Genomic DNA, 23,957 nt, shown 5'->3' with positions numbered 1-23,957 from the left:
GAAGGTGTTACCAAGGCGTGCCAAAGTGTCCCTCTACGACCAAATCGGAGAGAATCGTAGAAGTATAAAAATGCCTTAAGTCTGTGAGATGGGAGGAAGTGGGAGGGGCAGCAGTGCAGCAGTGCCGTTAAATATAACCCTGAACCCTAAATCTGTTGCTGTATCAAATGTGGGAATTAAATACAAAAATAAGTCTAAAGAACAAAAACGGACAATAAAATCAGAGAATGCTGCTGTTATTCACATGAATGAGTTCATCAGTGCACAGTGATATTTTAGCCGGAATGTCTTTGTCAGTATCAGGAGTACCGGCTAAGCGAGGCTCACCTGTTTCTCAGTTCATGAGGAGAACATATGAAATGCATTCAATTAAATTGTGATGTCTGCTTTGTGCTGATGGACTGATGCTGGTAGGCTGATTCATGTCAAAAACGAATCTATACAGCGGCAGGACTGAGACCACTCTACCACTCAGACTGAGACCATTCCAATAGGCCCAAACATGACAAAGAAATCATCTTCCAACGCAATATTTCACTTAGCACACTTCAATTAATTTCCCGGCCCTTAGTTTCACCCTGGCATGGAAAAGCACAGTGACAAAGCCAGAGACAGAGGATAGAGATACAAGTCTCATCAGGGGGCTGGGAAGATAAACAACTGGTACAGTGCAGTCCTGGAATGTTTGTTAGAGGCACCATAAACCAACACCTAACCCACACCAAATGAGTAATTACAAGTGGGAGAAGGCGCTCTGTGGTTTTAAAATCAAAAGATTCCCTTCCTGCCTTACACTGCGAACACTGACTGATTCTGGAGGAGCCATTCATTGTGAATCACCAAAACCTCAGGACAGGTATTCTGTTCACCTGTTACAATTAGGTTTCACAACCGTCCATGTTTTTGACCGCACAGATTGACGACAAGATTTACAATTTAAAAGATTTAGTTTATTGCAAATAATACAAACAGCAATGAATAACAACATGTATCACAAAAGGGAAATAATTCTAGAGGAGAGAAGTGGATGTGTGAGCATGTGTGTGAGCATGTGTGTGATGAGAGCGTCACTAGAGTGTTGGAGGGAGATAGAGAAAGTGTCTGTGGGAAAATAAAGGTGATAACATGGTGTATGCGGGCAATAGATTGTATAACGGTTAATTCATTCATTAATGTATTTGACATACTATATTTGGGCTTTCAACATTTATTTATTCCTAACTTAAATAATGTGGAATATTACGGTAACTTGCCCAAATAGAAGGGACAAGCCTCCTACTAACACTCCTGAGGTAAAATTATTTTTTTAGTACTAGTCATGCAGATGAAAAGTAAGCTTGTGCTTCATTCATCTTCTGTCATCATGTGACCATGTGCAGCTACCACAATATGTTACCACATGAAGTACGTTTCTGTGGTAATGAACTTTCTGTGTAAATATGTCTTCACAACATTAAAGCGAGTGATGTTCACGCACAATCAATGTTCATTGTTCTGTACAATGTAGCAACTCAAATGCAACCCAAAAGCTAGGCTAAACGGAAAAAATTAAGAAATAAGCTTTGTGTCAGAGACCTCTATCCATTAAAAATAAAACATGAATGTTTTCCCTCTGCTGGTATGTTGTCACTGACACAATCTGATTTTGCTGTTAAGATTGATGTAAAAGCCAGGATACAGTGGCTCAGTGAATGTGGTGTGTATTTTGTGCAGAAGAGTCATTGTATCAGAGACACTGTAGAAAGAAAGACTCCCTGCCTTGTGATCAACATACACTCCTATTCTAGAGGTGGAGGTGGGCTTATGAGGGAGTGACAGAGGTGTACCATCATGTATGAATGTGTAGTTAGATGAAGAGCCGTCGAACCTCCAAGACTTGTTATTGAATCCTAGTAAACAATCACGACCCACTCCTTTCCTTGAGAGCCCCTTGTATGATACAGAAATGCGAACATTTGATCCTGACCACTCAACCTCCCAGTAGCAGTGTTTAGATACAGCTTCTCTACACAGCACCTGACAATATGAGCCAAATCTGTCTGGATGTTCAGGGTATGAATGTTTCGCATTAGGGCACCTTTCTACAACTCTGTTTCCCTCAGACAGTGTGAGGGCATTTTGAGCAGTGTTGGGATCCAGGGTTAGCTGGCAGGCATCTGAGGGAGGATAAAACATGACTCTTTGAGCAGTGGTGATTAGGGGAATAATGGTTTAAATTATTACTTTTAATTAATTTTCATGTTGTTCATTGCAGGGCAATATGTTCTTTTGTTCATGTGTGTTTGTATTTTCTATGTGTGTTTATGTATTTGTACATGCAGTACATAGTATATGTGTATCATACACTTACATGCCAGGAAATCCTCTCTGGTCGTGGGCTCAGGCAGTGAAAGAAAGCTAACAAGCTCTGCTGTGAAGACAAAAAGGACATTGATCAACAACCACAACTTTGAGTCACATCAACATTGTATTCAGAAGTGATGTTTTTAAAGTCATGGTACTAATGTGCCTCATACCAGTTTTAAAAATGTCCTTTAGTCCCTGCTGGAGTGTATCTTCTAGTTTCTCCCTGAGCTGAGAAAGTCTTTCTTTTACTTCATCAAAAGGCAGATCTGTGTGGACCGTGTGTCTGGATGAGTTTTCAGGAGCAGAGAAGAAACAGAGAGACTGGAAAGTCTACAATGATACAGAAAATGAGCCAAATGTCATTTAACAAACATAAACCTTCCTCCAGTAGGGCCTGACATTTTGGCACAGACCAAGGTATCCAGTGCCCTGCATCATAAATAAAGACACTGGAATTGGTGTGAAAATTAGGTACTGGTCATTTTTATTACAACAATTGAGGTGCAGGAGACTAAAGACCACGTACACTCTGACATGTCCAGCTCCAGTCTGGTCCAATCTAATTCTTGTCAGACCAGATCTAATGCAATGAAAGATGGCATTTATGTCTGGGGTTATGAATGTAACATTTAAAACTTTATAACAAACACATTGTTTCTGCACTGGACATTGTGTAAATAAAGAAGAGTTGCCTCGGTTACCTTCTCTTATCTATTATGTTTACCTCATTACCAAAGGGCACCTGAATAGGGAACTGATGTTTTGACTGACAGGTAGAGCGGTCTCAACAGTGACTTTTTACAGAACTGCATAAATAAACTAATCTCTTCTGTGATAATGCATAATATCTGAGTAGTGACAGTACCTGAAGGAAACAAATGTCGTTGTCAGTGGTTGAAAGCTGATCCAGCTCAACATCGGTTTTCTTCAGCTCAGCAATCTCCTGCTCCAGTTTCTCCATGAGTTCTTCTGCTTGATTCACCTCAGCCCTCTCCTGATCTCTGATCAGTTCTTTCACCTCAGACCGGCTTCTCTCAATGGAGCGGCTCATTTCAGTAAAGATCCTCTCACTTTCTTCCATTGCTGTCTGTGCAGAACTCTGTTTGGACAGAAGACAAGACACATTAAGTTCTATAGGAGTCTCTTGTTATTTCCTCTGGTTGATACAACTCACCTGAAGAGTTTTCACAGCCTGTCTCAGGTCCTGCAGTTCATTCTCTTTTACCTGGATTGTCCGTTGGGATTTTCTCTGAGTATCTTCCAACTGTTTCTGTGAGTAGATGAATTAGAGTTGTTAACGTTTTTTAAAGAATAAAACATATCATGTATTAGTAGTAATAAAGTCACTTTCATGATTATAAAAGTTAGAAGTCATCAACATCAATACTTTGACTATTTTCATTTAACCATAACCATGAACACTATACAAGTATATGTTGCTGTATCAAATGTGGGAATGAAATCAAGAAATTCACTTTAGGATCAAAAACTGAGAATAAAGTCGGAGAATGCTGCTGTTATTCACATTAATGGGTTTATCGGTGCACAATAACACATTTTAGCAGGAAGGCCTTTGTCAACATCAGAAGTAGTGGTTAAGTGATTCTCACCTGTTTCTCAGTTCTCTCTGCTGCAGCTGAAACTGTTTTATGTCCATTATGTTCATCCATGACACACAGCATACATATGCTACTCTGATCAGTGCAACAGAAGACCTCTAAAAGTTTATCATGATGAGAGCAGATCAGATCTTCTAGTTTACCAGCAGCTTCAATCACTTTGTGTTTCTTCCCTGGGTTGAGATCATTATGAACTCTGAAGTGAGTTTCACAGTAAGAGGCCAGACACACCAGACAGGACTTGATTGCCTTTCGTTTTCTCCCAATGCAGACGTCACACTCCACATCTCCAGGTCCAGCATAACAGTGAGCAGGTGGAGCAGCCTGGAGTCCCATAATCTTCAGCTTCTCCACCACTTCAGCCAGCATGGTGTTTCTGCCCAGAACTGGCCTTGGAGTGAAGGTCTGTCTGCACTGTGGACAGCTGTGGATTCCCTTCAGATCTTCCTGATCCCAGCAGCCTGTGATACAATCCATACAGTAACTGTGTCCACAGTGAACAGTCACAGGGTCCTTCAGTAGATCTAGACAGATTGGACAGCTAAACTGGTCCTGACTCCATACAACACTAGGCTCTGCCATTTTGTGGTACTCTCCGTCTGTCTCTGTATTTTCCTTCATCTCTCTGTTCCTGTCGTTTACTGTTGTAATGTCTTCCTGACAGTCAAGTTAGAGGCGGAACTGAGTTACCTTTCTCTGGAAAGGGCAGAGCACTGAGTGGTGGGAGTGGCTTCCTAAGTCTGTGAGGTGGGAGGAAATGGGAGGGGCAGCAGTGCAGAGAGCACAAGAGAACAACACTACCTCATGTTAACCCAAGAGAAGGATTATGGGAAACAGGACACATAGCATAGCACACATTTCATATCACACAGAAAGCAGTAGGTTCAGATCATAAAAAATGGGCTTCTTTCTAGAAAATTAATTTATAATTTTTTTCGAGTCACTGTAGGGGTGCACATTTTCAACAGTTAATAAATCAAGACAATTTCCTCACTTCTCTCAAAATTTAAAGACAATCATCAAGAAATACACATGGTAAAAATTCTGAAAAACCTAAAAACAAAGAAACTATGTATAGCAAATCATGCATTAAGTCTCTTTATGCTTAAGTCCATTATGAGGTTGAACAAAAGGAGGGCCCAAAAAGAGTAGGCCTTCAAACAATATCCAGCCCTGGTTAAGCAACAAACAAAAAGGTTGTCTTACCCAAAAATAAACTCCTCTTCTCTTGCAAAAAAAGGATCTAAAAAATAAAAGTACTGTTATTCCAATGATCCCCAAATAGGCGAGTAAAAGAGAATATACTCCATAAACTGGTCAAAGGCTCCATGCAGAAATCTTCCAGTTTATGTTGTTCAGCACACGCAATGGCTTCTCCACCTGCTAGGAAAGTCTTCCAGGTGTCCCACACATGCTCATCTTTCCTGCTTCCTCAGGTGTGCTTCTTATGAAAACTTAAAAGTCCCACTTCCTGTTAGAATCAGTAAAAGTCCTAATAGCAATTATACACAGGAAAGTAAATAAAGAATAGAATGTCACCATTTGTCAGTAACTTATAAGTAAAGAGAAGATTCCCCTTTGGGACTTAATCTAGCCTCCCTCACTACTACCTCAACACTTTTACATAGGCCCACACTTTATTACTTAACTGGGGTCTATGTGTGAGGGTGTAAACTACGTCCTACTTAATCTGTGGCAGTGCCACAACATCAAATGAAACTTGTCCGCAGTTCTGCACAGTTCTTCAGTACCTTGTTGTCTTGAATCCACTTCAGACCTTTCAGTCCTTCATTGTTATCATGAGAACTAGAATCATGTGTCTTTGCACTAATGTCACAGCTGATCAAGCTTTTCAACCAACATGATTTAGCCATTTATACGTATGTTAGAATAAATCAACAGGACAAGCACTGATTTATCATCTTTTATTACCAAGTATACAAAAAAAATGTACATTCAAATACCACTTGGCTTGACTGACACTGTGTACAGTTCTCAGGTAGATTCCACCCATACTGTCAGTCTGCTCCGGTTCTCTCTGGTTCTCTCTGTCATCACCCGTCAGTTTTGTGTATTAGGTGTTCTGAAGAGAACTCTCATCACATTTTGGCACTTGATGCAGATTCTCAGACTCCAAGAAAGGTGATGTTGTTATTAAGCCACTGGTGAAACTGATTGTGGCGTGGTTTGGTGAAATGTTTACGTCTGTCTGCGGCGTCTTTTCCACTCCAGGAGGGTTACCGGCGCACTGGTATGTGTCTCCCCTCCATCTCTACCAGCTCCATCTCCTTGAGAATGAAGGCTTAGTTTGTCAAAATGGCTTTGCGTGTGTCAATAATCCCTTCGCTTTCCAGCTTGTACTGGGGGTAGGGGGACTTCCATCGTGCTTTTGTCTGACTACTATTAGGGAAAGCCTCCCGATAGCAGCTATCCCTCCACATACAACCGTAGTCTAGGGGGTAGGCTATATCTGGATCCCACTGTCTACCGGAGAATCCCCTAATCTATATGCGTTGCATTGACTGGTTAGTCAGCGGTGTTCGAGGCTAGGTGTCTGGGATGTGCCAGAGGAAGTTGCCAGCTTACCTTGGTATAAGGCTTGGCCAGCCCAGATGAATGACCCGGCGCCGACTAGCCCCGTCGTAGCCGCTATGCGTGGAGAGTTCACAAGTGGGGAGGAAAACAAAAGAAAACAAACGCACCGAAATGTCCGATAGGCAAATAAGTCCCGCAGTTGAGTTACGGCGTCAGAGCTAGGCCGTCTCTCTCTGCTTGCTACGTGATTCCACTCCGCCCTCCTGAGTGCTCCCAGGTGAGCCATTATCACCTGTTGCCTCTTTTCGCTCAGCCAATGAGCAGCCTGTGTAAACCGGCACTCCCCCTGGTGTATGGGATGTGAAAATGGTAGTGTACTGTCTCAGTAATTGCATCTATCTTTGCCTATCGTAACATCCCTCCCCCCTTCAAAAAAAAAAAAATTCTATTTATATATATTTTTTTTAATTCCTTTTCCACCACTTTAAATATTTTTTTTTGTTTTTTTTATATTTTTCTCTAAAATCCTACCTTCTCTAAAACTGCCTTGACAAATGTCTTAATATGGCCCCCCATAGTCACGGGCACACAGCCGTAGTCTAAGTCACATTCGACCAAACATCTTACCCCGTTGCGTTTAAATTCGCGACAAGGCATCCGCAATCACGTTGTCTTTCCCCGGTAAATGTTTAATGACTAGGCTATAGGGCTGAAGTATCAAACTCCACCTGAAAACTCGCTGGTTGGAACCACTGAACTTGGCTAAGAAAGTGAGAGGGTTGTGATCGGTATAGACAATAATATCACCACCTCCTCCCGCCAGATACACTTCAAAGTGCTGCACGGCTAACACCAGCCCAAGCGCTTCTTTTTCCACGGTGGAATAACCTCTCTGATGTTGGTTCAATTTCTTCGAATAATAAGCCACTGGCTTTTCTACTCCTGCGCAGTCAGCCTGCAACAGAACTGCCCCTGTTCCCACATCACATGCATCCACCGCTAATCTGAATGGAACCTCAAAATCTGGAGCAGCCAACACAGGCTCACATGACAGAATGGCTTTGACCTTTTCGAATGCCATCTGACACTGGTCGGACCAAGAAAACTTCACACCTTTACGCAGCAAATTGGTCAGTGGTTCTGTAACCGCAGCGAAGTTGGCCACAAACCTCCTATAAAACCCACACATACCCAATATCCGCATCAACTGCCTGCGGGTGGTTGGAGGCGGCACATCGAGGATGGCCTGGATCTTGGCTGCCCTAGGCATAACAGACCCTTGGCCCACCTGATGCCCTAGATATGTCACTTGACCCTTCCCCAGCTCACATTTAGGCAAATTCACCACTAGATCTGCTATCCCCAATCGATCAAAGAGCTGTTCCATGTGCTGTATATGATCTGGCCATGAGTTACTGTACACGACCACATCATCAATGTACGTAACGGTGTTGGTCAAACCGGACGTAACCTGATTCATTAGCCTTTGAAACGAGGCCGGAGCATTTTTCATGCCAAATGGGAGAACTAAACACCTGTATAATCCCTCAGGGGTAACGAACGCAGACACCTCCTTGGCATGATCAGATAATGGGACTTGCCAATAACCTTTCAACAGGTCAAATTTTGACACAAAGTTGGCTTTCCCAATCTGATCAATGCAATCTTCTAGTCTGGGAATAGGAAACGCATCCGTTTTGGTTACTGCATTCACCTTACGAAAATCAATGCAGAAACGAACAGACCCATCTGGTTTGGGAATCAGCACCACCGGTGAGCTCCACTCACTTTGGGCCGGTTCAACAGCCCCAATGTCCATCATATACTGTAACTCTTCTCTCACAAGAGCACGTTTAGCTGGATGCATCCTATAGGGATGTTGCTTAATGGCCGGAGCATCACCGGTCTCCACATCATGTATGATCAGAGACGTAAGCCCTGGCCTATCTCTAAACAGGGATAGATGAGACTGAACCAGTGCCTTTACATCTTCTTGTTGGAATGGAAGTAAATGTTTCAATAACACATCCAGATCTGCCAAGGCAGCAGAATTCTGTAGCCGAGCACTGACTGGTCCTCGACAGTCTACCTCCGCAGGTTGCTCTGCCTCTGACGGCAAACCACACCCCACCTGCTCACAGGTTGACACGCTACACACACTCTTTTGACTGGAACGTTGATAGTACTTTTTCAACAGATTAACATGGCATAGCTGGGTGGACTTACGACGATCAGGGGTCCCCACCACATAGTTGTGATCCCCTACTCGCTTTACAACCGGATATGGTCCACAGAACCGTGTGCCAAAACCATCCCCCCTCATGGGCATTAGCACAAGCACCTGCTCACCCTCTGAAAAATTCCGCGCTACTGCCTTCTTATCATACTGTTTCTTCATGACTTCTTTGGACTCTTGCAAATTACTACGGGCTACCTCACAGGCAGAGGTCAGTCTGTCCTTGAACACAGCCACATACTGCAACAGACTGCCTTGTTCCTTGGGTTCCAAAAACTTCTCTTTCATGATTTTCAAAGGCCCTCGCACCTCATGCCCATAGACTAACTCAAAAGGGCTAAAACCAGTTGAATCATTCACTGCATCCCTCAGTGCAAACAACAGGAAAGGCATCGCCACGTCCCAATCCCCAGCGCACTGCACAGAAAAAGTCTTGATCATGGTCTTAAGCGTCTGATGACACCGCTCAATTGCTCCTTGTGATTCTGGGTGGTATGCCGAAGACACAATTTGCCTAATACCCAATTCAGACATAACCTCCTGAAAAACCCCAGAAGTAAAATTGGAACCTCGGTCCGACTGCACCTCAAGAGGCAAGCCAAACCTCGAGAAAAATGCAAGCAATGCCTCAATAACTGGTCGCGCCTTAATATTACGCAAGGGTACTGCCTCGGGAAAACGTGTTGTGACATCCATGATGGTAAGCAGATATTCATTTCCTTTCTTAGTTTTCTTAAGGGGACCGACACAATCAATCAACACTCTTGAAAAGGGTTCTTCCACGACCGGAAGTGGTTTCAGTGGCGCTGTGGGGATGGTTTGGTTGGGTTTCCCCACCACCTGACATGCGTGACATGTACGGCAAAACTCCACCACATCTGCACTCAATTTGGGCCAGTAAAAATGTCTAGCAACCCTCTCCTGGGTTTTACGAATACCTAAGTGTCCGGCCATTGGCTTCTCATGAGCCAGTTTTAGGACTTCCTCGCGATAACATACCGGTAAGACAATCTGACACAGCACCGACCACACCTCAGTGGCAGGACGCTTGGGTGGCCTCCACTTTCTTACTAACATGCCATCTCTCAGATAACAGCCCTCTGACAATGTTTCAATTTCCTCCTCAGAGGCAGCGTTTTGTATTAATGTAGCCAGCGAAGGGTCATTTTGTTGTTCTTGAATTAATGTTTCTCGGTTACAAACCAAATCAGCTGACCCCCCCAGCACTCTACCCACTACTGTGTCGCCCAAAGGAAAACCCAACTCATCCTGGGTACCTGGTACTTCTCTTTCTCCATTTCGAGCCTGAGAGCGAGTCAGCACACACGCACTGAACACCTCCGGATATTCTGCCTCCAAGGCCTGTGTTTCTGGGACTTCACATGGTGAACTGCCCACTACTGGGTTGACACAGACTTGATCACCTGCAAGGTCATTGCCCAACAGCAAATGGATGCCCTCTACTGGCAGTGAGGGTACTACTCCTAACACCACCGCTCCAATCACCAAGTTACTCTTGAGATAGAGTTTGTGTAAGGGCACTGCTCCAAATTCACCACCTAGGCCTTTTAACAGCACCGAACTAGTTGCCTTCTGTGTTGATAGCTCTACCACTCCCTCCAGCAGCACAGACTGGGCTGCACCTGTATCCCGTAATATGGTTACAGTGACCTCTGGCTCACCCTCACTGAGAGACAGGGCCCCAGTAGACACAAAACCATGGAATATTTCTGGGGTAGTAGCTACTTGAGTCTTGGTGTTGATAAGCCCCACTGATTTTGGATGGTTGTTTGTTTCCCACCCTGACTGAGATTTCTCCCTTCGCCCGGGACAACTCGATTTCAGGTGCCCTGGTTTTCTACAGTAGTAGCAAATCACTTCTCTCATCTCTCTAGAATCTTTCCAGGGAGGAGATCTAGAGGACCTAAGATTTCTACGATACGACCTATCGCTAGAGGGTCTATAACCATCTCGATCATCAGTGGAGCTACTCTGCTCTGCTGGCCATCTTCTCGCCACTCCAGGTCTTTCTCTCTGCACCACTTCCTTCTGTGTTAATTCATAAGAATCTGCTAGCATAGCAGCTTTACGGAGATTACCTACCTCTTGAGCATTCAGGTACATCCCTATGTGGCCTGGGATACTATTCTTAAACTGTTCTAACAACATTAATTCCTTCAACTCTTTAAAAGTAAAAGTCTCAGAGCCCTTCAACCACCTCTCGAAAACAGCCTCCTGTTGTCTCGCTAGGTCTAAAAATGTTTCTCCGGGTTTACGCCTAAGGGATCTAAACATCTGACGATGCCCCTCAGGAACCACCTCATAAGCCCTGAGAACCACATCTTTGATCACCCTATACTCCGTGCTCTGAGCTGGATCCAGTGCCACATACGCCTCTTGGGCCTTACCGATAAACGCGCTTTGCACCAAGATTGGCCACTTTTCCACTGGCCATTGTAATTCTGATGCTATTTTCTCAAATGCATCAAAAAAAACTTCTACATCATCGGTGTTAAATTTCGGCATCAGTTTCAGACAACAACTCACACTAAACCTGGCTTCATGTGTGCGTTGATATTGACTATCGGTGCTTTTAATTTTTTCACGCTCAACCTCCAGTTTAGCTCGCTCAGATTGACCTTGCTGCTCAATTCTTGCTAGCTCTACCTGCGTTTCCAATTTTTTCAACTCTATCTTCGTTTTTAGATCTTCTGTTTCCGACCCAGTGAGACCAAGCTGTTTAATAATAAAGTCGATCATCTCAAGCTTTTTAAAAGTGTGGTCCATGTCAATATCCTGAAATTCCGCTACCTTGCAGAGCTCTGCCTTGGATAACTTTAACCAATCCTTTCGAACAAGGTCTTTCGAAAAAAACTCCGCTGGATTGAACGTCATTGTGCTATACTACAAATCAAGGAGAGAACAAGTTGTGAATCACAAGCGTCAGACCCCACACTTGCCTCCCTCCTGACTTCACTTTACTCACCACGACGTTAACCACGCCGTGCCAACTCTACATGTGGTACAATCGGCCTCCCATCACTATTATGTCGCCCAAACAGCAATGACCGCAACCAGCTGTTCCCTGCGCGAACTCGCGGTCTCGGAAAAACAAACCTGTTGGTTATCCCCGCTGATTTCACAGCCTAACTATAGTTACACGGCCTAACACAGTTTCCAAACAATCGCGTTGCCACCCGCAGTTGTTTTCACTACACAAGACAATTTACTCACCCTTACCTTTGAATGAACCAACACCGACTAACTACTACTGTTCCACCACGACCGTGGCCTCAATGCATCACCAATCCACCACCGTTTACACGTCAATCTAACTCACAGTTTGAGATCAATCTCGGACGAGCGCCCACTTATTAGGGAAAGCCTCCCGATAGCAGCTATCCCTCCACATACAACCGTAGTCTAGGGGGTAGGCTATATCTGGATCCCACTGTCTACCGGAGAATCCCCTAATCTATATGCGTTGCATTGACTGGTTAGTCAGCGGTGTTCGAGGCTAGGTGTCTGGGATGTGCCAGAGGAAGTTGCCAGCTTACCTTGGTATAAGGCTTGGCCAGCCCAGATGAATGACCCGGCGCCGACTAGCCCCGTCGTAGCCGCTATGCGTGGAGAGTTCACAAGTGGGGAGGAAAACAAAAGAAAACAAACGCACCGAAATGTCCGATAGGCAAATAAGTCCCGCAGTTGAGTTACGGCGTCAGAGCTAGGCCGTCTCTCTCTGCTTGCTACGTGATTCCACTCCGCCCTCCTGAGTGCTCCCAGGTGAGCCATTATCACCTGTTGCCTCTTTTCGCTCAGCCAATGAGCAGCCTGTGTAAACCGGCACTCCCCCTGGTGTATGGGATGTGAAAATGGTAGTGTACTGTCTCAGTAATTGCATCTATCTTTGCCTATCGTAACACTACCAAACAAACCTAACATGAAGAGAAATACCATGGAAGTCATGGATTAATGTACACACATCTAACTTGGTCAATACACTAAACAGAACCCCAAAGGAAGTGTCTGGCTCCTCCTCGCATTAAGTCAAAATAAGTGACCACGACATGTGTGATCAAAGGCTTGGATTTTCCCACAGAATATTTTTTCTCATCACTACATTGGGGGCTGTTGAGGGTTTTGATGATATAAAACAGGACCTCAGGCCTCTGGTGGTTCTGTGACAATATTTGCCAGGTAGTCATTTAAAGGTTTTTTTTTAAAGCACTGTGATAGTTTAAAGTGCAATCATGTGTGACATCATCAGACATAATTTTCCATTTAGGTTCAGTCCTGCTCAATATTTCTCTCAATGTGCATATATTGTCATTAAGCCAGGGCTGAGAATGAGCTTTGGGTCGACACTCCCTTATAAGCGCCATAATGTCAAGAACTGAAGTACAACTAGCTCATCAACGCCTGACTGAGAATTACACTAATAAACTGGTATCTCTACAACAAATGTGCTGCTTATTTAGGCCAAACAATGGTGCTGCTTATCCTTCTTGTATTGTAATGGCAAAGTGGCAGTAAATATAGGCAGTAATGTCAAACTTGTTGAATGGAAGTTCACACCTGACCACACACACAGCAATTGCAGTCAGCTGAAGCCATTTGGTTAATTAGGATTCAGCCAGAGGAGCCTTGCCTATAAAAGACCAGCTTTGTTGTTTGGGAATCAAAGCTGGGGTGTTGCAGTGGTGAGGAGAAGAGTGCTACTTTTGGGTCTTAGCTGCAAACCAGTGAAGTTGGCGATGACTCTTGGCATGATGTTCAGGTACAAATTCAATTGATTTGTCTTTAGGTTGTCTTTTTCTCTCTGTTACCTGGTCTAAACAAAGTATATTCTGCAGGTTGCCTTGGATTTGCCTTTACTTCATAAGTGAAATATGCGGCCAACAACTTCAACAAGGTATGGATTGGTGCTTTTTTTTTTTTTTTTTTTTTTCAGTAAAGTTGCATGTTAAGTATATTTGTACTGAAGCCCTTGTTTTGTTCTAGGGTTTGAATTACCCCAGAGTTCTGGGTACTCTAGCGTAAGACCCAGGCCTCCTGGCATTGGCTCTGTACCTTCCATGAATGACTTCAGCTCAATCAAAGGTCAAGCAGTCCTAAGTTACAATGAACCTTCTAAAGAAAGGAAAGTAAGCAAAGCAGAGACTCATGCCCCAGCAAGCCAGATGCAGATGTCATCAAACCAGGAAGGGTCTCCGGTGAGTCGCGATGGCCTGGTGAACTCCGTGTGGACTCCCCTCACCCCTGCTCAGGAGGGCCAGGATCAGCAGTCTGTAGGCCAGGCAGCCAAGATGCCCCAGGCGCAGATGCCCCCATCATGGGTCCAGATGCCCCCTGCCCCATTGAGCCAGGCAGCCAAGATGCCACAGGCGCAGGAGCAAACCAAGATGCCTCCAGCCCCCGTGAGCCAGAGAGCCAAGATGCCCCCATCATGGGTCCAGATGCCCCCATCCTTGGTGAGCCAGGCAGCCAAGGTGCCCCAGCAGCAGGCCCAGATGCCCCCAGCCCCAGTGAGCCAGGCAGCCAAGGTGCCCCAGCAGCAGATGCCCCCATCGTGGGTCCAGATGCCCCCAGCCCCGGTGAGCCAGGCAGCAAAGATGCCCCAGCAGCAGATGCCCCCATCATGGGTCCAGATGCCCCCAGCCCCGGTGAGCCAGGCAGCCAAGATGCCCCAGCAGCAGATGCCCCCATCATGGGTCCAGATGCCCCCAGCCCCAGTGAGCCAGGCAGCCAAGGTGCCCCAGCAGCAGATGCCCCCATCATGGGTCCAGATGCCCCCAGCCCCTGTGAGCCAGGCAGCCAAGATGCCCCAGCAGCAGATGCCCCCATCATGGGTCCAGATGCCCCCAGCCCCGGTGAGCCAGGCAGCCAAGATGCCCCAGCAGCAGATGCCCCCATCATGGGTCCAGATGCCCCCAGCCCCAGTGAGCCAGGCAGCCAAGGTGCCCCAGCAGCAGATGCCCCTATCATGGGTCCAGATGCCCCCAGCCCCAGTGAGCCAGGCAGCCAAGATGCCTCTGGCCCAAGTGAGCCAGGCAGCCAAGGTGCCCCAGCAGCAGATGCCCCCATCGTGGGTCCATATTCCCCCTGCCCTGGTGAGCCAGGCAGCCAAGATGCCCCAGCAGCAGATGCCCCCATCATGGGTCCAGATGCCCACAGCCCCGGTGAGCCAGGCAGCCAAGATGCCCCAGGCGCAGGCCAAGACGCCTCTGGCCCCAGTGAGCCAGGAAGCTAAGATGCCCCAGGTGCAGGCCCCGATGGCTTCAATGCCAGTTGAGATTCCCCAGCCTCAAATGGCTCAATCCAACCCTTTAGGTAGTCTTGAGAGCTCCTCCATGGATGTCAGTGGAGAAACCACTTCTAATGGCGGTGATGCTGAGGGTCCCTCATCAGGGCAAGAGCGCTACCTTGTGATCACAGAACCATCAGGTTTTCAAACGCGCTACGTGGTTAAATCCTTTAATCGTTACGTGCGTGGAAGAAGGGTCTTTTCCCAAACCACCTACATCCCACTGGACGTTCCTCCAAGTGATGGTGCTGCTCAGCCTGCTCCTGTCCCCAGTTTCCCTGGACATGAAGCCCAGACTGGCCAAACTGTAGACTACGCTCCTTCAAGGTAGGCCTGGGAGTTTCTGTATGTCTGTGGTTGTAAGTGAGTGTTTGAATTCTAATGTGTTTCTTTCTCTTCAGGAAAGGATAGATTTGCCCAGTTGATCTGACATGGAGGTATATGTTACATTTTGCACTCAAATTCTGTGTTTCATGTAGGAGGGAGTCTTCCTTTTCTAATTTTGTCTTGTCTTCTCAGGACCTGAACTCCAACCTGATTGGATTTCTAGGATTCACTTTACCTTGTGGTTAAAACAATAAAAAGATTTTCTCAAATGTTGCTCTTTTATTTCTTGATGACCTTTGAACCTCCTGCTAAAACTGAATGGGATTGAGGTGTAAAAGGCAGGCTATCCAAGTATAACATGGGAATGTTGTCCTGCTGTTGAGGGAAGCCAATTGATTACAGTATTAATGGAGAAAGTCGGGATGTTCAGGAGGTAGAATTTCTTTATTGGGTTCTCTGACAAACCAAGTTTATAAGAAGCCACCTTCAGTCAAATGTCTGCTTATTTTTCAACTGTTAAGCTGTAGGTGTGTAACCTGCTGCCATTGGTTATACCATAGAGGCAAATGCTCTATAAAATGGGCTATATTTGTAAGTACCCTGCATCAGTGTTTTAATGTTAAATCTCCTGTCAACCACATACAGGCAAGTTTTATTTATGTAATTATTCAAAGTTCCTTACTAATTCATTTCAGATGGTTTATTTTAAAGAACATGGAACAATACAAAGGATGCACTTCAATTCCATGGTCAGTTTTACAATAAATGGAGTGCATTTGATCAGCTAACAGCCAGCATCTAAGAACAGTTGAGTCTTGCTGGCTACAGCTACTGACAACAAGTGTGATGTCATCTAAAAGTTGGTTCTGGCACAATTGTATGACAGAAATATGAGTATACTGTATGTAGTACACATTTCTGAAGATATGTGAAAAGGACACTAAAACATATATAAAGAGTAATGTTAGACACTTGACCATGTGTCAACCACATAAAGGCAAGTTTTATTCATGTATGTAATTCAAAGTTCTTAACTAATTCATTTCAGATGGTTTATTTTAAAGAACATGGAACAATAAAAAAAGGATACACTGCAATTTCATGGACCGTTTTAAATTAAATTAGTGCATTTGATTAGGTTACAGCAAGCATCTAAGAACAGTTGACTCTTGATCTCTCAACTCTCAACTTTAATGCTAGTCTTCACAACCTGGTGCAAGTCCTCTGGCAGTAGGAATGCAATGCATATGTAAGTGATTATATGAAATTTGCCCACTAGATGGCAGCAACATTAGCAAACTAGTGCTCCCATTGTACAGTATAAAACAGCAATATTAGAAACTCTAGTCTACAGCAATATCACAGTATCAAAATAGGTTCAATAGAAAGTACATCTGCGAAGGTGAGTAATATTCTACTATATATATGCATTGTGTGTGTTCTAAGTTATTTGTGCTTTAGTAAGTTATGTGAGTTGCTGCCACAACATTGAAATTGGCTGGATTGGCTGAAGCTGATCCTATTCATTTTTTTCACAGAATATTTGTTCTAATCACCACAAAGGGGCAGTTGGAAGGGTTTTGATGATATGACACAGGTCATAAGGCCTATAGTGGTTCTGTGACAATATTTGCCAGGTGGTCATTTCTAGTTTTTTGAAAGCATTGTGATAGTTAATAGTGCCATCATGTGTGACCTCATAAGACATCATTTTTCCATTTGCGTTCAGACCTGCTCAATATGTCTCTCAATGTGCATATATTGTCATCAAGCCAGGGCTGAGAATGAGCTTTGGGTCTACACTCCCTTATAAGCGGCATAATGTCAAGAACTGAAGTACAACTAGCTCATCAACGCCTGACTGAGAATTACACTAATAAACAGGTATCTCTACAACAAATGTGCTGCTAATTTAGGCCAAACAATGGTGCTGCTTATCCTTCTTGTATTGTAATGGCAAAGTGGCAGTAAATAGTGGCAGTAATGTCAAACTTGTTGAATGGAAGTTCACACCTGACCACATACACAGCAATTGCAGTCAGCTGAAGCCATTTGGTTAATTAGGATTAAGCCAGAGGAGCTGTGCCTATAAAAGACCAGCTTGGTTATTTGGGAGTCAAAGCTGGGGTGTTGCAGTGGTGAGGAGAAGAGTGCTACTTTTGGGTCTTAGCTGCAAACCAGTGAAGTTGGTGATGACTCTTGGCATGATGTTCAGGTACACATTCAACTGTTTGTCTTCAGGTTGTCTTTTTCTCTCTGTTACCTGGTCTAAACAAAGTATATTCTGCAGGTTGCCTTGGATTTGTCTTTACTTCATAAGTGAAATATGCGGCCAACAACTTCAACAAGGTATGGATTGGTGCTTTTTTTTTTTTTTTTTTTTTTTTTTTTTAGTACAGTTGCATGTTAAGTATACTGTATTTGTACTGAAGCCCTTGTTTTGTTCTAGGGTTTGAATTACCCCAGAGTTCTGGGTACTCTAGCGTAAGACCCAGGCCTCCTGGCATTGGCGCTGTACCTTCCATGAATGACTTCAGCTCAATCAAAGGTCAAGCACTCCTAAGTTACAATGAACCTTCTAAAGAAAGGAAAGTTAGCAAAGCAGCGACTCATGCCCCAGCAAGCCAGATGCAGATGTCATCAAACCAGGAAGGGTCTCCGGTGAGTCGCGATGGCCTGGTGAACTCCGTGTGGACTCCCCTCACCCCTGCTCAGGAGGGCCAGGATCAGCAGTCTGTAGGCCAGGCAGCCAAGATGCCCCAGGCGCAGATGCCCCCATCATGGCCCCAGATTCCCCAGGAGCAAACCAAGATGCCCCAGGCCCCAGTGAGCCATGCAGCCAAGATGCCCCAGCAGCAGATGCCCCCATCATGGGTCCAGATGCCCCCTGCCCCAGTGAGCCAGGCAGCCAAGGTGCCCCAGCAGCAGATGCCCCCATCGTGGGTCCATATGCCCCCAGCCCCGGTGAGCCAGGCAGCCAAGATGCCCCAGCAGCAGATGCCCCCATCATGGCTCCAGATGCCCCCAGCCCCGGTGAGCCAGGCAGCCAAGATGCCCCAGCAGCAGATGCCCCCATCGTGGGTCCATATGCCCCCAGCCCCGGTGAGCCAGGCAGCCAAGATGCCCCAGCAGCAGATGCCCCCATCATGGCTCCAGATGCCCCCAGCCCCGGTGAGCCAGGCAGCCAAGATGCCCCAGCAGCAGATGCCCCCATCATGGGTCCAGATGCCCCCAGCCCCGGTGAGCCAGGCAGCCAAGATGCCCTCAGCATGGGCCAATATGCCCCAGCAGCAGATGCCCCCATCGTGGGTCCAGATGCCCCCAGCCCCGGTGAGCCAGGCAGCCAAGATGCCCCAGCAGCAGATGCCCCCATCATGGGTCCAGATGCCCCCAGCCCCAGTGAGCCAGGCAGCCAAGATGCCCCAGCAGCAGATGCCCCCATCATGGGTCCAGATGCCCACAGCCCCAGTGAGCCAGGCAACCAAGATGCCCCAAGTGCAGGCCCCGATGGCTTCAATGCCAGTCCAGATGCCCCAGCCTCAAATGGCTCAATCCAGCCCTTTAGGTAGTCTTGAGAGCTCCTCCATGGATGTCAGTGGAGAAACCACTTCTAATGGCGGTGATGCTGAGGGTCCCTCATCAGGGCAAGAGCGCTACCTTGTGATCACAGAACCATCAGGTTTTCAAACGCACTACGCGGTTAAATCTTTTAATCGTTACGTGCGTGGAAGAAGGGTCTTTTCCCAAACCACCTATATCCCACTGGACATTCCTCCAAGTGATGGTGCTGCTCAGCCTGCTCCTGTCCCCAGTTTCCCTAGACATGAAGCCCAGACTGGCCAAACTGTAGACTACGCTCCTTCAAGGTAGGCCTGGGAGTTTCTGTATGTCTGTGGTCGTAAGTGAGTGTTTGAATTCTAATGTGTTTCTTTCTCTTCAGGAAAGGATAAGATTTGCCCAGTTGATCTGCCATGGAGGTATATGTTACATTTTGCACTCAAATTCTGTGTTTCATGTAGGAGGGAGTCTTCCTTTTCTAATTTTGTCTTGTCTTCTCAGGACCTGAACTCCAACCTGATTGGATTTCTAGGATTCACTTTACCTTGTGGTTAAAACAATAAAAAGATTTTCTCAAATGTTGCTCTTTTATTTCTTGATGACCTTTGAACCTCCTGCTAAAACTGAATGGGATTGAGGTGTAAAAGGCAGGCTATCCAAGTATAACATGGGAATGTTGTCCTGCTGTTGAGGGAAGCCAATTGATTACAGTATTAATGGAGAAAGTCGGGATGTTCAGGAGGTAGAATTTCTTTATTGGGTTCTCTGACAAACCAAGTTTATAAGAAGCCACCTTCAGTCAAATGTCTGCTTATTTTTCAACTGTTAAGCTGTAGGTGTGTAACCTGCTGCCATTGGTTATACCAGAGGCAAATGCTCTATAAAATGGGCTATATTTGTAAGTACCCTGCATCAGTGTTTTAATGATAAATCTCCTGTCAACCACATACAGGCAAGTTTTATTTATGTAATTATTCAAAGTTCCTTAATAATTCATTTCAGATGGTTTATTTTAAAGAACATGGAACAATACAAAGGATGCACTGCAATTCCATGGACAGTTTTACAATAAATGGAGTGCATTTGATCAGCTAACAGCCAGCATCTAAGAACAGTTGAGTCTTGCTGGCTACAGCTACTGACAACAAGTGTGATGTCATCTAAAAGTTGGTTCTGGCACAATTGTATGACAGAAATATGAGTATACTGTATGTTACTCATGTCTGAAGATATGTGAAAAGGACACTAAAACATATATAAAGAGTAATGTTAGACACTTGACCATGTGTCAACCACATAAAGGCAAGTTTTATTTATGTATGTAATTCAAAGTTCTTAACTAATTCATTTCAGATGGTTTATTTTAAAGAACATGGAACAATAAAAAAGGATGCACTGCAATTTCATGGACCGTTTTAAATTAAATTAGTGCATTTGATTAGGTTACAGCAAGCATCTAAGAACAGTTGACTTGATCTCTCAACTCTCAACTTTAATGCTAGTCTTCACAACCTGGTGCAAGTCTTCTGGCAGTAGGAATGCAATGCATATGTAAGTGATTATATGAAATTTGCCCACTAGATGGCAACAACATTAGCAAACTAGTGCTCCCATTGTACAGTATAAAACAGCAATATTAGAAACTCTAGTCTACAGCAATATCACAGTATCAAAATAGGTTCAATAGAAAGTACATCTGCGAAGGTGAGTAATATTCTACTCTAAATATGCATTGTGTGTGTTCTAAGTTATTTGTGCTTTTGTAAGTTATGTGAGTTGCTGCCACAACATTGAAATTGGCTGGATTGGCTGAAGCAGATCCTATTCATTTTTTTCACAGAATATTTGTTCTAATCACCACAAAGGGGCAGTTGGAAGGGTTTTGATGATATGACACAGGTCATAAGGCCTATAGTGGTTCTGTGACAATATTTGCCAGGTGGTCATTTCTAGTTTTTTGAAAGCATTGTGATAGTTAATAGTGCCATCATGTGTGACCTCATAAGACATCATTTTTCCATTTGCGTTCAGACCTGCTCAATATGTCTCTCAATGTGCATATATTGTCATCAAGCCAGGGCTGAGAATGAGCTTTGGGTCTACACTCCCTTATAAGCGGCATAATGTCAAGAACTGAAGTACAACTAGCTCATCAACGCCTGACTGAGAATTACACTAATAAACAGGTATCTCTACAACAAATGTGCTGCTAATTTAGGCCAAACAATGGTGCTGCTTATCCTTCTTGTATTGTAATGGCAAAGTGGCAGTAAATAGTGGCAGTAATGTCAAACTTGTTGAATGGAAGTTCACACCTGACCACATACACAGCAATTGCAGTCAGCTGAAGCCATTTGGTTAATTAGGATTAAGCCAGAGGAGCTGTGCCTATAAAAGACCAGCTTGGTTATTTGGGAGTCAAAGCTGGGGTGTTGCAGTGGTGAGGAGAAGAGTGCTACTTTTGGGTCTTAGCTGCAAACCAGTGAAGTTGGTGATGACTCTTGGCATGATGTTCAGGTACACATTCAATTGATTTGTCTTTAGGTTGTCTTTTTCTCTCTGTTACCTGGTCTAAACAAAGTATATTCTGCAGGTTGCCTTGGATTTGTCTTTACTTCATAGGTGAAATATGCGGCCAACAACTTCAACAAGGTATGGATTGGTGCTTCTATTTTTTTTTTTAGTAAAGTTGCATGTTAAGTATATTTGTACTGAATCCCTTGTTTTGTTCTAGGGTTTGAATTACCCCAGAGTTCTGGGTACTCTAGCGTAAGACCCAGGCCTCCTGGCATTGGCGCTGTACCTTCCATGAATGACTTCAGCTCAATCAAAGGTCAAGCACTCCTAAGTTACAATGAACCTTCTAAAGAAAGGAAAGTTAGCAAAGCAGAGACTCATGCCCCAGCAAGCCAGATGCAGATGTCATCAAACCAGGAAGGGTCTCCGGTGAGTCGCGATGGCCTGGTGAACTCCGTGTGGACTCCCCTCACCCCTGCTCAGGAGGGCCAGGATCAGCAGTCTGTAGGCCAGGCAGCCAAGATGCCCCAGGCACAGATGCCCCCATCATGGCCCCAGATTCCCCAGGAGCAAACCAAGATGCCCCAGGCCCCAGTGAGCCAGGCAGCCAAGATGCCCCAGAAGCAGATGCCCCCATCATGGGTCCAGATGCCCCCTGCCCCAGTGAGCCAGGCAGCCAAGGTGCCCCAGCAGCAGATGCCCCCATCGTGGGTCCATATGCCCCCAGCCCCGGTGAGCCAGGCAGCCAAGATGCCCCAGCAGCAGATGCCCCCATCATGGCTCCAGATGCCCCCAGCCCCGGTGAGCCAGGCAGCCAAGATGCCCCAGCAGCAGATGCCCCCATCGTGGGTCCATATGCCCCCAGCCCCGGTGAGCCAGGCAGCCAAGATGCCCCAGCAGCAGATGCCCCCATCTTGGCTCCAGATGCCCCCAGCCCCGGTGAGCCAGGCAGCCAAGATGCCCCAGCAGCAGATGCCCCCATCATGGGTCCAGATGCCCCCAGCCCCGGTGAGCCAGGCAGCCAAGATGCCCTCAGCATGGGCCAATATGCCCCAGCAGCAGATGCCCCCGTCGTGGGTCCAGATGCCCCCAGCCCCGGTGAGCCAGGCAGCCAAGATGCCCCAGCAGCAGATGCCCCCATCATGGGTCCAGATGCCCCCAGCCCCAGTGAGCCAGGCAGCCAAGATGCCCCAAGTGCAGGCCCCGATGGCTTCAATGCCAGTCCAGATGCCCCAGCCTCAAATGGCTCAATCCAGCCCTTTAGGTAGTCTTGAGAGCTCCTCCATGGATGTCAGTGGAGAAACCACTTCTAATGGCGGTGATGCTGAGGGTCCCTCATCAGGGCAAGAGCGCTACCTTGTGATCACAGAACCATCAGGTTTTCAAACGCACTACGTGGTTAAATCTTTTAATCGTTACGTGCGTGGAAGAAGGGTCTTTTCCCAAACCACCTACATCCCACTGGACATTCCTCCAAGTGATGGTGCTGCTCAGCCTGCTCCTGTCCCCAGTTTCCCTAGACATGAAGCCCAGACTGGCCAAACTGTAGACTACGCTCCTTCAAGGTAGGCCTGGGAGTTTCTGTATGTCTGTGGTCGTAAGTGAGTGTTTGAATTCTAATGTGTTTCTTTCTCTTCAGGAAAGGATAGATTTGCCCAGTTGATCTGCCATGGAGGTATACGTTACATTTCGCACTCAAATTCTGTGTTTCATGTAGGGTGTCTTCCTTTTCTCATTTTGTCTTTTCTTCTCAGGCCCTGAACTCCAACCTGAATGGATTTCTAGGATTCACTTTACCTTGTGGTTAAAACAATAAAAAGATTTTCTCAAATTTTGCTCCTTAATTTTCTTGACTAAACCTTTTAACCTCCTGCTAAAACTGAATGGAATTGAGGTGTAAAAGGCCGGTAATCCATTTATAACATGGGAATTTTGTACTGCTGTTGAGGGAAGCCAATTGATTACAGTATTAGTGGACAAAGTTGAGGAGGTAGAAATTCTTTATTAGGTTCTATATGACAAACCAAGTTTATAAGAAGCCACCTTCAGTAAAATGTGTGCTTTCTTTTGAACTATTAAGATGTAGGTGTGTAACATGCTGCCATTGGTTATACCATAGAGGCAAATGCTCCATAAAATGGGCTATATTTGTAAGTACCCTGCATCGGTGTTTCAATGATATTCTCCTGTCACCACATCTAGGCAAGTTTTATTTATGTAGTAATTAAAAGTTCTTAAGAAATGGAGTTCAGATGGTGTATTCCTAAGAACATGGAACAATATAAAAGCCAAAAGGGATAAACTATAATTTCAGGGTCAGTTTTAAATTGAATGAGTGCATTTGATCAGCTAACAGCAAGCATCTAAGAACAGTTGAGTCTTGCTGGCTTCGGCTACTGATAACAACCTTGATTCCATGTGGAAGTTGGTTCTGACACACTTTTATGACCAAGATATTAATATATGTATGTAACACTTTTCTGAAGTTATGTGTAAAGGTCACTAAACAAATTAA

General features: G+C 45.3%; 3 protein-coding genes across 3 annotated transcripts; 2 read left to right on the top strand and 1 right to left on the bottom strand.

The window, feature by feature from the left end:
* Positions 1 to 1,626: 1,626 nt before the first annotated feature.
* On the bottom strand, positions 1,627 to 4,547 carry LOC308378333 (tripartite motif-containing protein 16-like; the record flags this gene model as incomplete). Its single annotated transcript, XM_080855205.1, has 6 exons — positions 1,627 to 2,156; positions 2,351 to 2,410; positions 2,517 to 2,676; positions 3,212 to 3,445; positions 3,521 to 3,616; positions 3,957 to 4,547. 6 exons carry the CDS (start codon positions 4,545 to 4,547, stop codon positions 1,627 to 1,629), a joined length of 1,671 nt encoding a protein of 556 aa, XP_080711331.1.
* An 8,943-nt stretch (positions 4,548 to 13,490) lies between these two features.
* LOC308378258 (uncharacterized protein) lies at positions 13,491 to 18,936 on the top strand (the record flags this gene model as incomplete). The annotated part of the gene is given in 7 exon segments (XM_080855119.1): positions 13,491 to 13,513; positions 13,590 to 13,648; positions 13,738 to 14,346; positions 14,349 to 14,969; positions 15,067 to 15,367; positions 15,520 to 15,608; positions 18,083 to 18,936. Coding segments are annotated over 7 exon segments (2,556 nt in total).
* A 2,483-nt stretch (positions 18,937 to 21,419) lies between these two features.
* Positions 21,420 to 22,710, top strand: LOC308378257 (uncharacterized protein; the record flags this gene model as incomplete). Its single annotated transcript, XM_080855118.1, has 4 exons — positions 21,420 to 21,442; positions 21,519 to 21,577; positions 21,660 to 22,174; positions 22,210 to 22,710. 4 exons carry the CDS (start codon positions 21,420 to 21,422, stop codon positions 22,708 to 22,710), a joined length of 1,098 nt encoding a protein of 365 aa, XP_080711244.1.
* Positions 22,711 to 23,957: the final 1,247 nt, after the last annotated feature.

Source organism: Sprattus sprattus, assembly GCF_963457725.1.
Source record: "Sprattus sprattus genome assembly, chromosome: 17".
In the NCBI taxonomy this organism is placed as follows: Eukaryota; Metazoa; Chordata; class Actinopteri; order Clupeiformes; family Clupeidae; genus Sprattus; species Sprattus sprattus.
Note: the sequence above shows the minus strand (reverse complement) of the source record. Positions and strands in the feature narration are given on the sequence as shown.